We start from the raw sequence: 16,230 nt of genomic DNA, 5'->3' as shown, positions 1-16,230 counted from the left end.
CACTAATGATGATAGATGATTGGATTAAGGATGTTTAAAATCTCTAGCCTGTGGTCAGGACATGAATGGATTCAATCAGCAGATTTGCAAAGGTTTATTTATCTCCACATATAAATTAAAATTAGCAGGGTAACTGTGCAGTATACAACATCATATAGCTTATGTGATTTCCATATTATAGACGAGAGTTAGCCTATTCAACGGCAAAAAACGTCTGCAATAAATGTCCTAACTACATTATTTCTCAAAACTTTGCGAAAAAAACAATTTTCAAAGGAACTGTATTCTTACAGTTATTCAAAGATTCACACATTATTCTGCATTTGAATATTAGAAGAGAGAATTTATTTAACGGCAATGGACGTCTCATATGCAATAAATGTGTATAGGCTATAACTTAACATAACAGCATAATAAAAATAATAAACAGAGAAGGAAGCACGATTGACATGTTAATTGTATTATTATTACTAGAAAAACAGCAATATTACTAAACTAAACTCTTAGGCTAAATGCGCCAAACACGCTGTTAACCGCAAGTTTAAATAGCCTAAGCAATAAAAGTGGATAAAACATTATTATCTCTTAAAACTTTATATGACAAAATGATATTTAAAGGAAATGTATTCTTACAGTTATTCAAAGATGCGCACAAATATTAATTCCTGTTTTCCTGATTCCTGTTATTTAATAGCTGATTGACAGATGCGCATCTCCGTCTTTCAAACAGGTATCATTATAACCTTTATAACAATAGAGTAAACTTTATAGTTGCTTCCACTGTGCTTGTCTGATATGAACAACACACGGCGGCAAATTATTATTATTTGAAAATAATTTGTATTTATTATTTGCAAATTATTATCTTATTTGAATAGATTTTTATTGCTGCTTCCACAGACATCAGGGTGTATTTTACAAACTATAGGCTATTGTTTTACCAGTGCTTATGTCTATTTAAATGTCTGAAATCTAAAATAAACATTATGAGGTTGAAAACACTGCATTGAAATATGACAGCGCTGAGCTCGTCCATCTGGCTCAGGGTCAACCAACGCGAAAGACGTTTGAATCTGGCAGTAATGTCACGTCATTGAACATTTTAAATCCCATATGGGGATAAGGTTAAATTATTATTTAACTCAAAAGGATGAAAATTTTATTTGTCACCAGGAATATAAAAATAAAACAGAGGGGGCACAAATTAGATCTGAGGGGGCAATGCCCCCTTTTGCCCCCTCGTGGCGCCGGGCCTGGCGGTTACGCACCTGACCCCGAGTTAACTTCCGAACTGTGTTTAGCTACTAAACTGACCTTTGGACAAATACCTTGTGGAAAATAAAAATGTTTTGGTTTCGGAAAGACGAGGGAAGCCAGTAAGCATGGATCACTGCTGTGTGGATTTGAGCAAGAATTTCAGGATCTGTAGCTCACATTGTATACATTAATTGTACAAAGTAATGTTAGCTCAGTGTAGTAGTTGAAACGCTTTAGCTATGATTTGAACTAAGGCAACTTACTGGTTATATATGTTGGTTGCTATCAAAAATAAACTTCTCTAGAGAAACTCTAGAGAGGGTTGTTATTGATTCTTTGCGGAAGTCTACCGAAGGTTAAGTTTTAGCCACATTGTGGCATTTGTTTATGTTGTTGCCCCTAAAAGTCTATAGATTAATCCGTTCTCAGTATGAATGTGGCCATAGATGCTCGAATGCTGTTAACCCTTTGATGCAAAACATGGGTCTAAAATCACCCGTATTCATTTCCTACTGTATGTTATTATTCTTTTAAAATCAATGTAATTCATCATTTTATGTTCCATGATGATTTCCTTGAATGTCTACAATGTATCTTATTCTGTTACTATAAATTATTATTTGATTTTCCCTAGGTTTTTTGTTACTACATCAATTCGACAAGCATGCGTCAAAAATGACTCATATGCAAACATTAGACCAACGCTTTTGTCCAAATTTGAAATGCCACACAAATGACAACTACACGTTTGTGCTCTTTGCACACAGGCCTGCTGCAATGGGAACATAGTCTGGGCCATTGATATCAATCTCAGTTCCTGGAAGGCCACAGTCCTGCAGAGTTTAGTTTTAACCTGCTAGTAATCTAATAGTTCTGAAGACCTTGATGACTTAAATCAGGTGTGTTTAATAAGGGTTGGTTTTAAACTCTGCAGGATTATTGCACACCAGTTTGACATCCCTGGGGCCTTATTTAAAAAATGCTGCGTAGAAAATGTCCTAAATTTGATCTTATGATCTTTTCTTAAAAGCGCACACGGGTGATTCATAAAACGAATGTATGCCTAGAAACTGAGCTTACACCTAACTTTCAGACGGGAAATTTATAAATCGCAAGCTTGAAATTGTGTGCAGCTGAACAGTTGCAGATTTCCTCCTTTAAACAATGTCGAATTAATGTCATTGAACCACACCTGTAAATGTTTAAACCCTTTTCGAGCAGCAAAAATGGCTTATATTTCTAAAAACCTGTAGCAATCGGATGAGCAAAAATGAATATGTCTCCTCAGACCCTGATGGTGTGCAAGCACATCTCAACGTCAAAGACAGTTTTGGCTAATATGGACATTACCATTGATTTTTGCTTTATAAATGAGGCGCCTGGTCTGTGTTAGTGGTTATCAGTCCTGGATATGCACAAAACGGGGCTGGAAATGTGCATATGCCAGTTCCCACGCAAAGGCTGCGATCTCTGAAAAAGCAAACTTGACTGGAGAATGGACTTGCAGGGTGGGATCTGAAGATGATTCATGTACGCACACTTGCAGGTGATCTGTGATTTATAAAAGGAACATTGCTTTTTTTTTATAAGTCGTAATATTTTTTGGCGTATGCCATTTTCGGTTTTTGTGTGTAAGTAGACTTTTAGTAAGGATCCCACGCACAGTTTTATAACTGAGACCCCTGTTCTTCGGGACCCACTGCACATTTTGTATGCCTCTCTTATCTATCACACCTGACTCTGATCACCAGCTCATTGGGTGAGAGCTCCATGAACTGAAAAAATACTTTTGCTTCAAATCCACTTTATGTGCACTTAGGCCATTCAGAAATACCAGCTGTAGGCATAATCCATAAGAGTCTGTAAAAAATGCTAATGCCAGATGCATTTAGCGGGTTTTGCATCTGAACTCTTCATTTATAATTTTTTACACCTTGCAAAATTTGAAATACAAAAGACTGTGTTTGTTTATAAAGGAAAAACAAATCTAACAATTTGGGTAGTGAAACAATAATAAAAAAAAGGAAAGACAAAATAAGGATTTGTGATGATCAAAGCAAGTTCATTGAGGAATACCTGGAATACTGAATATTGAAATAAATTTCTTGCAAAGATATAGAAAATAAAAACTCTGTCGGGTCACTATAGATCCATGTTATTCATCAAAGGGTTAATAGGATATGAATATATCAACAAAGCACATTAAAATTGAAACTTGAATAACAGTCAGTTTTAGAGAGTAAAAGAGAAATGTAGACATAGACTGAAAGCTGATCTTTATTTAGGGTGACATAATGAAAATGTTGATTATTAAATGTTTCAGATGCTCACACAGATGTACAGTTTGATTTGCAGTGTAGTCATTCTTTTTTCAAACAGCGATTGATTAGGACAGCGTGAGAAATGAAGCTATATTTTGATATTGAAAGTCACACTTTTGTTGAAGACAATATAAATGAGTGTGGTGATGATGATGATGATAATAATGGAGGTGGTGATGCTGATGAAGATCATCAAGATGAGGTTCAAGATAGCAGGGGTTAATGTAGTCTGGCGAATGTGAGTAGGCTGAATCAGTAAAACCGAGAGTCAGGCATGACTGGGCATTGTTAAGGGCGGAGTTTCACAACAACAGGGCGAGAGGGGGCGTTGTGTCTTTGTATGTCGTAGAGAAACAGACAGACAGAGAGAGAGAGAGAGAGAGAGAGAGAGAGAGAGAGAGAGAGAGAGAGTCTTTAACTGGATTATGAGTCTCATAAAGTTTATACGATACAACATCAACACTAATAAGAAAATAAGACAATTAATAATAATATTTTTGTTACCATGTAAACAAGAATGTTTTCTCTATTTCAAAGACATTTAAAGGCATTTAAGGTGAAAAACTTCTAAAAGATAAGATGCTTTTTAAAGGCCCCGTTTTCAACACTCAAAAAACCCGATACGCTGCCGTCAAAAGTTGCCCAGAGTCAAAACGAAACCCCCATCCCCACAGAAAACACACACAGACAATCACATTGATACACACATACATACCCAAAAGCACGTTTGACAAATACATGTAACACACACAGACTGTGACCACAACGCTGTCATCTCAAGAGCGCGACGCCGTGTTTTACCAGAAACACACCGCTCTCTCCGTCGACTCTGAAATATCACTGTACCCCCGCTGACATTCAGAGATCAACACAAACCTAAGTGAGAACACACACACCTGTTTCGAATACTATTAAATAATGTCACCACAGACTAAATCAAAATCTGAAGTGGACAAAAATTTTACTAAAATATTATATAAAAGGCAATATTAGGATGCTAAATTGAACATTGTTCACTATGAATTCCAGCACACATTAAACGTTCGTTAGTTTAATGTTAATACCGTGATATTTCTTGGCATAAGAAATGACTGTTTATATTATTATCAATCCACACAATGTTAAGTAAATAAACTTTTCTAAAAGTTTAAAAAGAAATTGCGAAGCAGAAAAACTAAACTAGCTTGTGGGAATGCAATTAGAAAACAATATATAATGATAGAATTGTTAAATAATTTTAATAAAAATTGCAATATTCAATAAAGTTTGCTTTGAATATGATAAACACAGAAAAATGCTTGTGTAAAAAGTATAATTGTAAGTCTTTACGTCCTTTCGGATTTTGGTTTTAACTAAGCACTTTTTTAGTTCTCAGTGAGCATTTTTGTAACCATTTCTCTTTTAATTAAATATAAATGTCCTGTGTCTTTAAGTTCACCCATCTTGATGTAAATTCCATTTATATTAAAACCTTAAAAAATTTATTTAAATTTTAAATGGGATCATTTGAGAAATCTATAATTGTGCAGTAATATTATTAATTCTGGAGTAATATAATATATTACAATAAGTAATTTAAATGCTCTATGATTGAAATATTTTCATTTAGAGTACATAAAGGGTTTTAATGATCTATATTAGATTCTCAAGCATAACTAAGATCATTTAGATCATTTTTATAAACAATAAAAATGTTTTTTACTCCTTTCGTTTCTTTTTAAATGTCTGAATTGTTTTTGTAAGGCGATTTTTTTCTTGAGACGTCTGTGGTGGGAAGGTAATACAAACCTACAGGCCTACCACCATTTATAGTAGGGAAAGTTTACAAAAAGATTTAGACAGAGATCTCTCTCACATCTCATTCTCTCTGTTCTTCTCTCACTCACATACAGTATGACATAAAGTCATGTGTAGCATATGGATTTCTGGTGAATAACAGATGAAACAGAGTCAGCTGTAAAAAGGTACGTGAATGAGAACTTTACTACGCTAGGAATTTCAGATATGACCTATGACCTTACATTTAAGAATAGAGTACTAAAGTTGTATAAAATATATAGAGCTTGCAGTGCTAAAACTAGAGGTAAGACACTGTAGAAAAAAGTGATGTGATTTTTTCATGTTCTTTATATAAAGTACATTTCTATCATATTACTTACATAAAAAATAAATGATTTATGATTTTAGATTGGATCATGCTGATAATGTCACTCCAGTTTTTTTCTTTTTTTTTCTTTTTCTTCACTCACTACAGTGCGCAGGAAGTAATAGTTTTATATAGCACATATTTTAATCGCACATGACACACATACACACACACCTGTTAAGTGTAGTCTTCCTTTTCCTGCCCCAAGAATTAACGACATGTGGCTCATAGCCAACACAGTGCACGACAATTATGTATTGTGTACATAAAAGGCTATCACAAGGATGTATAAAAAATATCAAACACCATCAGTGTAAAGACAAACCAAGCGTAGTAAATATATAACAAATAAAATACGCAGCTAAATGAATAACTTATTTAAAGACATAGTTGAATAAACATGGCACAATTCTGGAATTGTGTTCTCAAACAGTTGTGACAGACTTTTTTTATTCATTCACTTTTTGTGTGTGTAATGTTACTGTTATAAAACATAAGAAATATATATCATTGAGAAAACATTTGAAGGGTTTGGTTCCAAAACGCAATAAGTCCATTTTGCCAAATTTCGGTAAAAACGTGTTTTCAAGAAAGTGACAAGATGAAAAACACTATTTTCTGTTACAAACTTTCACATAGCATATTTAGGTTATAAAAACATAAAAAATTCAAATCCATAACTTGATTTTCAAAGATTTGTTATAAAAACGAATTATTTTTCCCACAAAATGCAATTAATCCATGACAGTTTTTTTTCAAAATGCTATAAATCTATTCAATCAATGTACAAATGTGCATTCATCTTTGCCATTTTATATTCATTTAGTTGAGCAGTTGTACACACTGATTAAAAATATAAACGAGTGCCTCTCGCGTAAATTATTAGAATTTGATAGCTTACATTTCTTTCCCGTCACAGAAAACCATCACAGGTTTATCAATGCAATTAAAGTATTATTTTGTTTGTTTGTTGATCATGAAGTACAAAGTAGATGAGGAAAACTAGGACTCTGTGTACTCAACGCGCCGCCATTGTTTGTTTACATTGCGTGGAATGGTGCGCTGTAATTTGTGGAGCGGATTTATTGCGTTCTGTAGAAAAGGAGGAGTGGCGTTTATCGCGTTTTGGGAAAAAAGGGAGAAAAGATGACAGAATAACTCAGCGGATATTGGATTTTGCTTAAAATTAAGAATTTACTTTTAAATACTGACCTGATATAATACTGATTTTGGCAGTAACTCATTTTTTTCAAAAATGCGTTTATCGCGTTTTGGAACCAAACTCTTCATTTAAAACATACCTTAACTTTAAATTTCTGAAGATACATAAAACTTGTATTTTGCAAAAAGATTCTTATTTTTGAGACCTCTTTTTTACAAAGACAATACCAAGAGAGTAAATGAAAATCTGCATATATATCTGTGTCTAACCAGCATAAGGATAAGACAGCAGAACAGCCTGTTGTGGCCCAAGCTGAAACTTCTCCAATGACACCATGCTATCCACAGCAAAATTTGCTGCATCTGTGCTGATGCGAACCTTAGCTTGAGCTGGCAAGTCACTGTTACTGAGTGTCATGGTAACAGGGCTATTTCCCCAATTAATGGCGGTAAGGAAGCGTTCGCTTTGGTCCCAAAGGCGGAGAAATGCTAATGAAGAGCTAGCGTTGTTAAGGTTTATAAATTCACCATGGAGGAGAGCTCGCTCGTTCCCCCTAAGGTCACTGAGTGTTTTGAAGAAATCACGAACTGCGATACGCTCCTCCTGCACAGCCTGAGTGAGTGAAAGACATAAAGATACGAATCAGAATGAGAACAACAGACGGTTGGTATATAAATATATTGGTATATTCAAATTTGTTATTAGTACAGCGATGAGAAAACAACCGTTTGTTTTAGATTATGAAAGTGTACCTTTGCTGTTGCATTGGTCTCGGCTGGACTTTCCAAGTCCCACATGGTTTGAAGCTTTTCCTGTAAAGGAATGCAAATCTTTATCCTTGTACATGTAACGTTATATAGTAATTATAAGCATTAATAATTGGATCAACTTAAAAAATTACATCAATTGGTAACACTCAAAAAAATAAGTTTTTCAATTCAAAATTCCACTTTATGTTTAAGTGAAGTAATTTTTAAGTTGATCCAACTTTTTACAGTGTTCCACTGGTCTTAGCATTTTGAAACACTAAACATACATTTACTTTATCAATAAACTTTTACAAAACAAAAACACTAAAGTGAATTTTAACCTTTTTGACTTTAATGCCCCTCCACTGTCCACAACAAGCAAAATTCATTTTTTTGTGATTTACTGTTTTCTACATACAATTATTATACAGAAAAATATAATCTTATCTTTATTGACTGAGGAAGATCATGTTAAAGATTGAAATTAAAGTGAAATCAGTTATTAAAATCAAGCTTTATCTTGGATTTTACAGGCAGGGTCACATATTTGAAAGCCCCCCATTCACAGTGTTTACCCAATGAAATAGAGCTTTGCATAATTACACTGCAAAACCCAAACAGTACAATGCACTTAATATACAAAAAAGTGTATTTTTCACTACACTGTAAAAATACTTTGCTGCCTTAAAATTTACAAGTCATGTCAACAAAGATGAGTTGTCACAACTTATAAAATATAGTTGAAAAAAGTCAACTTAATTTTAAAAGTTATAACAACTCATCTCTAGTCAAGATAAATAATAGTAAGTTGAAATGACTTGTAAATCCGAGTTGATTCAACAAAAAATTTTAAGGCAGCAAAGTGTTTTTTGCAGTGTACACTTCAATTCAAGTTATCTCACCGCTCTGAGTTCTACAAACTCAAATAAAATGAGTCAAAGAACTTAGCTAACTCAAAAATTGTATTTATAACTTCCAAACTGAGTCATTTCAATACAACAGCTTCATTTTAATAAACACTCCAAATAATTACAAACTTTTGGTGGTTGTGATGAGGTTTATGGCATTCAGTCTGCCAAGTTAAGCTAAGAAAGATTCTGGCACTGAATTTACTTCATTTTAACTTTAAATCAGCGCGATTGGTTGAAGATGATTTTCAGTTCCCATAATGCTTTTTATAAGCCTGCATTACAAGAGCATGCTTTGAAATGAAATAATATTTTGTGGTTTTCAGTAAAGAGAAAGACTAAGTAGTGTTAAACATTCATTTATGTTGGAGATTTAGAACAGTATGTTTTAGTTTTGTGGTTACCAAGTGTTGTGCCTGCGGCTGTTTGGATATGTGTTGCTTTATCATTTAAACGATAACTGTGTGAAGGCAATGCCAGCACTGAGCTGAGTTTCTTCACACTTGCATACATGAGTTACATTGTTTGTTTCTGGGACTTGTGAATAAAAAAATAAATGGTAAATGCTAACAGTAGTTTTAGGCTACTTAGATATTAAATACAATGAAATTCAGTACTGTGCAAAAGTCTTAGGCCACCACCACCAGATTTCTTGTTTTAGAAGTTTTAATGTCCATCTATATTTTTTTTTTCAATCTAATTTATTAAGATACAAATAGAAAATACAGGAAATATGTACAAAAAAAAAAAAAAATACTTTTCAGGACTAAATGTCTTTTTTAGGCATCATCTGTGTTTAGTGTGACCTCTCTTGGCAGTAAACGTTTTTGAGCAGAATGAAGTAAAAAGACAGTTTCATGCTTTTGCTCAAGTGGAAGTGGAGTTTAGCCTAAAAACTTGACACATTAGTTTACAAATGTATACAGTTTTTAATACTATATACACATTTCCTGTATTTTCTGGATGTATTTAAAGAAACTGAGAAACAATATATGATCACTAACATTGCAAAAACAACAAATCATATTAATTGTTGCAAGACTTTTGCCTAGTACTGTATAAACTTTTAAGTTTGGATTAATTGTTATTTATTAATATTATTTATTTACAAATTTTGATTTGGTTTACTTTCTTTTTAGGTAGCCTAATCGGTTTCCACAAATGATTTGCGTTTTTTTGAACTTGTTGGTTTTAACAGTGTAGAATATCTATATTTGCTGTAAACATAACCAAACACTGATAAATATCTCAATGTTTTAGCTTATTTTTAATCATTTTAAGTCATCTTGAGGCCCCATTGGAAGTTTTTTGAGGTCCCCTACTGGGCCACGGCCCCCTGGTTGACTAATATGTAAGCACTTGACTAATATGTCCTTACAAAAAGTGGGCCCTAACTTCTATGACAATTATTCAAAATTTAATATGAACATGTAAATGACAAAGTTTATTAAAAAAATAAAGAAATTATGCACTATATTTAGTTTATTTAAAAAATATCATACTTAACCAAATAAATAAATAGTATGTTTAAAAAATTAACATTTTCTTAAAATGCATTTCTCTAATCAATTTATTCTTATGTTCTACTCACCCCTGCTTTAAGTCCAACCTCATCTCCAGCGTTAACCACAGGTGTGCCCGGTAGTGTAAACAGCAGGATGTGACAGAGCCGTATTGGTTCTGCTGGTCTTGTGGATGCCACTGTGCCCAGGGTTTGTCCACTTAGGCTCCATGCCAGGCTGCTCTGTAAGTGATTATTGTAGAGTTTCTGCACTTCCTGGGCCTTGATTGGATCCAACAGTTGAGTTGTAAATAGGTCAACACCTGAGCTGTTCAGCAGGCGAGAGACATCATCCACAGAGACACCAGTTACTGAGCCCATCAGAGCTCTGAAATTAGGATGAGAGAGGGAAATGAGTACTATAACGTCCAGTTACACTAAGGATAGCTTCAGTTTTAAGAGGTTAAAAATAATTGGTACTTGATAAGGAAAGAGAATGACAAAATTAAGATTATGATTTATTTTTATATTATGAATTTTAAAATAAGCTGTGCCTTGTACTGCAAACATAAAAAGGTACTAAAAGTTAAAAAGTAGGTGACTGGACCGAGTAACAATTGCCCAATTTGGCCTGCAGGGGGCACTATTTCGTTAAATAAATTAATAGTTCATAACATTTTGTTGGCGATCGAGTCACATACTTTATTGGGGTCGCGTCAGTTTTGTTGAATATAGCTTGTATAGATGTCCAGGTGCTTGTGTTGACGATGTCACTCAGCCCAGACAGAAAAATACCGTCAAATCCTTTATTTAACCAGTACTTGCATGCTTCCTAAAAGTAAATAAATAAATAAATGATTAAATACAAATTTATTAGACCACCACCCAAATGTTTAGCTGCCCTAATCTAACAGTATTGGTCATTACCAATGGTTTGTTTCTGTAATGGTCAATCAACCAGATGTGTAAACGTTTTCTAATGTGAATATTAAATTTAAAATTGTTGTTATCTATAATTTTTTTATTTTCTGTTTTACAAGAAAGACAGAAAAATAATAAAGCACTTTATGTTTTCATCATTTAGATGCCCAAGTAGGCCTACAGTTATTTATTTACCCGCAGTCCTTTATGGAAAAAAAACTAGTTTTAATGGTTGAACTTTACACTTGATTAATTTATGACTTTTGAGAGAAGTTGAATGTGCAAGATCAGGTTTTGGTATAAAAACTGATGAATTCAATCTGACATTCCTCACTCCTGTTCAAAATCCAATACATTAAAGCACAATGCTTCTATATGAGACAAATAGAAAGGTGGTCTAATAAATTTGTTAAGCACTGTATATAATGAGAGAGTATTACATTTCATACATTTCAATGGATATCGCATATCCTTTTATATGATATGTACTTTCATCAGTATTTTATATTGCAAATCTATTATGCAAAATATGGTAATTCATGTAATATCTGTTTTACTTTTTGTCTCAACGTGTGAATGATATTTCCGTTATTATCTTCATTTTTCCACTATTCACATAAACAGGCCTTGCTCTGCTATTTCCTCTGCCTCATCAGCACTTACTCTGAGTTTTTCAGCAACAGAGGAAGCATTGCTGAACCAGGCCGAATTTCTTTCATAGTTGGGTGTTAAATTCAGCACTATGGGGATACCTAATAAGAAACAAACACAAGAGAGGGTGAAACACGAAGAAAGAAAATGAAAAAGGAAAGTAGCTGATGTTTGAAATTTGGTTTTAACAAGCTTTACACAAGTAGTAGTAGTAGCAGTAGTATTTATTTAATGTCACTTAGTTCTTGAAACACAAACAAGGTCTGAACATTAATCTGCTAATTCACTTTAACCAGTGCTTCTCTGATTTAATGAAATGATGCCCACAACAGAAATATATGGCACAAGCAAAATCTTGAATGGTGATGTAATTGGATAGATGATGTCTTCAAATATTCAAATATTCAAAACACACAAGTACTTCTGATATCCTAATGATCACCTTTTATGTGTGCTTGGTCCAGCAGGCTTTCCAGTTCCTTCTCAGTGCCTACTTCAGGTTTTATAGAAGTTAAATCTAAAGTGCTCAGCTGGTCGGCTTGCACTGTGTGTATCGGTCCCAAAACAAGACCTTTTACCTTCATATGGTTCAGATAGTCCAGTTTCTCCTCAACTCCTATAGAAAGTGTGAGAGGAAAAACATAAAAATGGGACAGCAGTGCACCTACACCAGACATAGCACTATTTGTACACCAGAGCATAGTACAGGTGCTGGTCATATAATTAGAATATCATCAAAAAGTTGATTTATTTGACTATTTCCATTCAAAAAGTGAATCTTGTATATTATATTCATTCATTACACACAGACTGATATGTTTCAAATGTTTATTTATTTTCATTTTGATAACTGACAACTAAGGAAAATCCCAAATTAAGTATCTCAGAAAATCTGAATATTGTGAAAAGGTTAAATTTTGAAGACACCTGATGCCACACACTATAATTAACTGAAAACACCTGCAAAGGCCTTTAAATGGACTCTCAGTCTAGTCCGTATAGCCTACACAATCATGGGGAAGACTGCTGACAGTTGTCCAAAAGATGACCATTGACACCTTGCACAAGGCGGGAAAGACACAAAAGGTCATTGCAAAAGAGGCTGGCTGTTCACAGAGCTCTGTGTCCAAGCACATTAATAGAGAGGCGAAGGGAAGGAAAAGATGTGGTAGAAAAAAGTGTACAAGCAATAGGGATAAACACACCCTGGAAACGATTGTGAAACAGAACCCATTCAAATATGTGGGGAAGATTCACAAAGAGTGAACTGCAGCTGGAGTCAGTGCTTCAAGAACCATATGTATGTACGACCTGGGTTTCAGCTGTCGGCAGATGCAGCCTTACCTATGTTTCATGAGTTTCAATTGAAACAGGCCCCGCCCTCCAAGGGGGGCCCCAACAGACCAGCAACATCCCATTCATTTTCTCCATAGTATATTGATTTTCAGACATAATGTTTAAACCATCCAAGGTAGATTGACCACAAGCTACGAGGTAAGTATCTGCTCCTAAAAGCCACAAGGTATGAAATCAACCTTGTTATTTGCTATCTTCTGGAGAAATACTACACTACCCACAATTCTAAACAAAACACTGAGATCTCTGATTGGTCGAACTCACGGTTACCACAGCGATGACCTTTAGCGCCCTACTATGCTCTATTTCTTTGCTCTATTATGTTTATGTTTTATGTAGGTAGGGCCCCATATTAGTTATTGAAATGGGCCCCCAGATGCTTAAGGCCGCCGCTGGCTGTCGCATTCCTTGTGTCAAGCCACTCTTGAACAACAGACAGCGTCACAAGCGCCTCGCTACTGGACTGCCGCTGAGTTGTCCAAAGTACTGTTCTCTGATGAAAGTAAATTTTGCATTTCCTTTGGAAATCAGGTTCCCAGAGTCTGGAGGAAGAGAGGCACACAATCCACAATGCTTGAGGTCCAGTGTAAAGTTTCCACAGTCAATGATGGTTTGGGGTGCCAATTTTTATCTGCTGATGTTGGTCCACTGTGTTTTCTGAGGTCCAAGGTCAACACAGCCATATATCAGGAAGTTTTAGAGCACTTCCTGCTTCCTGCTGCTGAACAACTTTATGGAGATGCAGATTTCATTTTCCAACAGGACTTGGCACCTGTATACAGTGCCAAAGCTACCAGTAACTCGTTTAAGGACCTTCTTAATTGAAAATCTATGGGGTATTTTGAAGAGGAAGATGCGATATGCCAGATCCAACAATGCAGAAGAGCTGAAGGCCACTATCAGAGCAACCGGAGCAGCGCCACAGACTGATCGACTCCATGCAACGCCGCATTGCTGCAGTAATTCAGGCAAAAGGAGCCCCAACTAAATATTGAGTGCTGTACATGCTCATACTTTTCAGTTGGCCAAAAATCCTTTCTTTGTATTGGTCTTAAGTAATATTCTATATGTATTCATTTGTCTAATTTGAGATAAGAAATATAGTAAAATATTGAAAATACAAAATTGTTTGTGCTCAACTAAAGCAAGGAAGTCATTTCTGGGATGACATGAGCGTAAATAAACGGAGAAAAGTTTCATCTTTGGGTAAACTTTTTGGTTAAAATTTTCTAGAGTAAGCAATTTACCAATTATCAGTTACACAATTGATAAACAATGACATTATATTTATCTTACCTTTTAATCCATTGTCAGAGAATTCATTGACTTTAGATATCTGGTAGAGAGGACCTTCATTCCACCAGTTCATCTCAGGAATGGGTTTACACCGTGGGGCGTGTACTATGATTACTACTGCCCCAGCTAACATGCCAACCCAGCCAAGCCAGAACAGAACCAGCAAAAACCAGCGAGCCCGAATCCACCTGAAGAGAGTTTATGAATGAATATCAGACAGATAGTCATTTATATTTCACAGGTCTTACTGTATAATCTGCTTACCAGACTGTACCAGCGATTTTCATTAACTCGTCTTTGGTTAGGCCACTCAACTTAACTCTCATGTCTCCTGGAATCGATACTTTGGCGTAACCATTCTTTTCGTTACCTGTTTGCGTCTCTCTGGCCACTGGCTGCTTTTCCGGATCAATTTCATTGAGTTCTGCGTCTTTCATTTTATTTTTCGAGGATTGGTTACAGTCCTGCAAATCACTGAATTAGAAAACTACAATATTATCATGTAAATACGTTTGGAAACAATATTGAATTGCACATTTTACAACATATTGTTTTTGGTTTGGGGTAAAAATAGTATCCTCGTCTAAATTTTAAAGAAACTGCTTAGGTGATGTATGTGATGTCTAATGGTGTAGCCATGAAATATTTTTAAAAGAGAACTGGTGACTGCATAAACATTTACACAAACCAATGGCTTAAATAATAATAATAAAATAACAATTACAGTATAATAGAAAACAACATTTTGAAGATGGCAAAAATAAATACCTGGACTGTGTTCTGAAGACTCGTCTGTGTTGTCTGCAGCTGTACAGCATAAAAAGTTATTATATAAAGGAGCTTTCCCCGCCCCATCACAAGCTTGCTATTCTATATGTTTTTTTTAGATGAACAATATGGGGAAGAGTCTGAGGAATGTGGTTTATTTTTTTTGTGCTAAGCATGGGTTACTGGGGCTTACAAAACTTCTGCAGGGGTCTGGGTGGACCTTCCTTAGCTTGTCTGATCCTTCTCTTCAAAGACATTTCATATGACAAACCAGAACCAGATGGAACTGGTTCAATATTTTTTCAAGTGTGTTTATTGTTACAGTTGGGCAGGCTTTAAAGATTCTGTATGATTTTGCTATTTAGGGAGATAGAGGTTCATTTTAATGTGGGTCACTGTGTTTATTTTGTCTTCAGTGCTATGATGTATTTTACAAATCTATAAATATCTGAGATATGATTGCCTATTTGTAGCATTTTTGAGGAAATTAAGAAATAATCGGTTGAATGTGTTTGCACGTCGTCACCTTTCTAAACTAATTGCCTAAGTAATTTTTTCAGGTTTCTCAGAAAACACAAATAAATGGAACTAACTTCAGAGGTTGAGTAGATTTGTGTTCTTCTTGATGCAGCAGCCAGTTAGAAAAGCTTGTAAAATTGCCTAAGTCTCAATGACTTACGCAAAATAAACAGCCAAGTCATGCTCTTGAGTGATTTTACCAGAAGTGACCAGGATCATGAGGAGATGACTTATGAAAAAAAAATTTTTTTGTCGCAGTTTGTTTAGGAAGATGACGACATGTGACTTAATACAACATATAAGGAGATCTATGAGGACATTCATACAGATGGACAAGCATAAAACATAAAACTGCGGGTTGCAGTAATACTGACCTACTAAATATGCTGGAACAATAACTGTACACAGGGTTGAGTCGAAAAGGGACGAGCCCAGCAGCTGGTTTAACCCAAAATTAACCCAGAAAATGTTTATATTTGACACAACATTGGGTTTAAACAACCCAGCATTGTGGGTTAAAAATAACCAATTTTTTAGAGTGTAAGTTTATATTCGTTTAGAGCTAAAATTTTCACACCACTGAGTTTTTATACCACAGGGCTGTTGAATGCTTTATTCTGATTGGTTGAGATTTGTTCCACGGGTATGCATTATTTTTCAATAACACACACCTGA

The 16,230-nt window shown here is 34.8% G+C and overlaps 1 protein-coding gene across 2 annotated transcripts; it reads right to left on the bottom strand.

Annotated features, from left to right (window-relative positions):
- Positions 1–6,141: 6,141 nt before the first annotated feature.
- Positions 6,142–15,698, bottom strand: LOC129439098 (amino acid transporter heavy chain SLC3A2). 2 transcript variants are annotated; one of them, XM_073859875.1, is made up of 9 exons: positions 15,037–15,698; positions 14,533–14,732; positions 14,269–14,456; positions 12,059–12,232; positions 11,629–11,717; positions 10,746–10,876; positions 10,135–10,432; positions 7,639–7,698; positions 6,142–7,498 (listed from the first exon to the last, which is right to left on the bottom strand). In XM_073859875.1, the coding sequence occupies exons 1-9, from the start codon at positions 15,121–15,123 to the stop codon at positions 7,151–7,153; spliced, it is 1,575 nt and encodes a 524-aa protein (XP_073715976.1). In that variant the 5' UTR covers positions 15,124–15,698; the 3' UTR covers positions 6,142–7,150. The 2 variants fall into 2 exon arrangements, with proteins under 2 accessions (XP_073715976.1, XP_055053899.2); XM_055197924.2 differs by having other exon boundaries at positions 14,533–14,742; positions 15,037–15,693.
- Between the last annotated feature and the right edge of the window lie 532 nt (positions 15,699–16,230).

This window comes from Misgurnus anguillicaudatus, chromosome 21 (genome assembly GCF_027580225.2).
Source record: "Misgurnus anguillicaudatus chromosome 21, ASM2758022v2, whole genome shotgun sequence".
Classification (NCBI taxonomy): domain Eukaryota; kingdom Metazoa; phylum Chordata; class Actinopteri; order Cypriniformes; family Cobitidae; genus Misgurnus; species Misgurnus anguillicaudatus.
The sequence above is the reverse complement of the archived record's forward strand: the minus strand, read 5'-3'. Positions and strand labels throughout refer to the sequence as shown.

What these genes read in the sequence shown, in the direction of transcription:
- LOC129439098 (XM_073859875.1), bottom strand. Translation starts at nt 15,123, where the DNA reads ATGGGGCGGGGAAAGCTCCTTTATATAATAACTTTTTATGCTGTACAG. An exon ending in GTCTTCAGAACACAGTCCAG is followed by an intron (nt 14,733 to 15,036) that starts GTATTTATTTTT and finishes AGTGATTTGCAG; the next exon opens with GACTGTAACCAATCCTCGAA. An exon ending in GGACCAAGCACACATAAAAG is followed by an intron (nt 11,718 to 12,058) that starts GTGATCATTAGG and finishes GTTTCTTATTAG; the next exon opens with GTATCCCCATAGTGCTGAAT.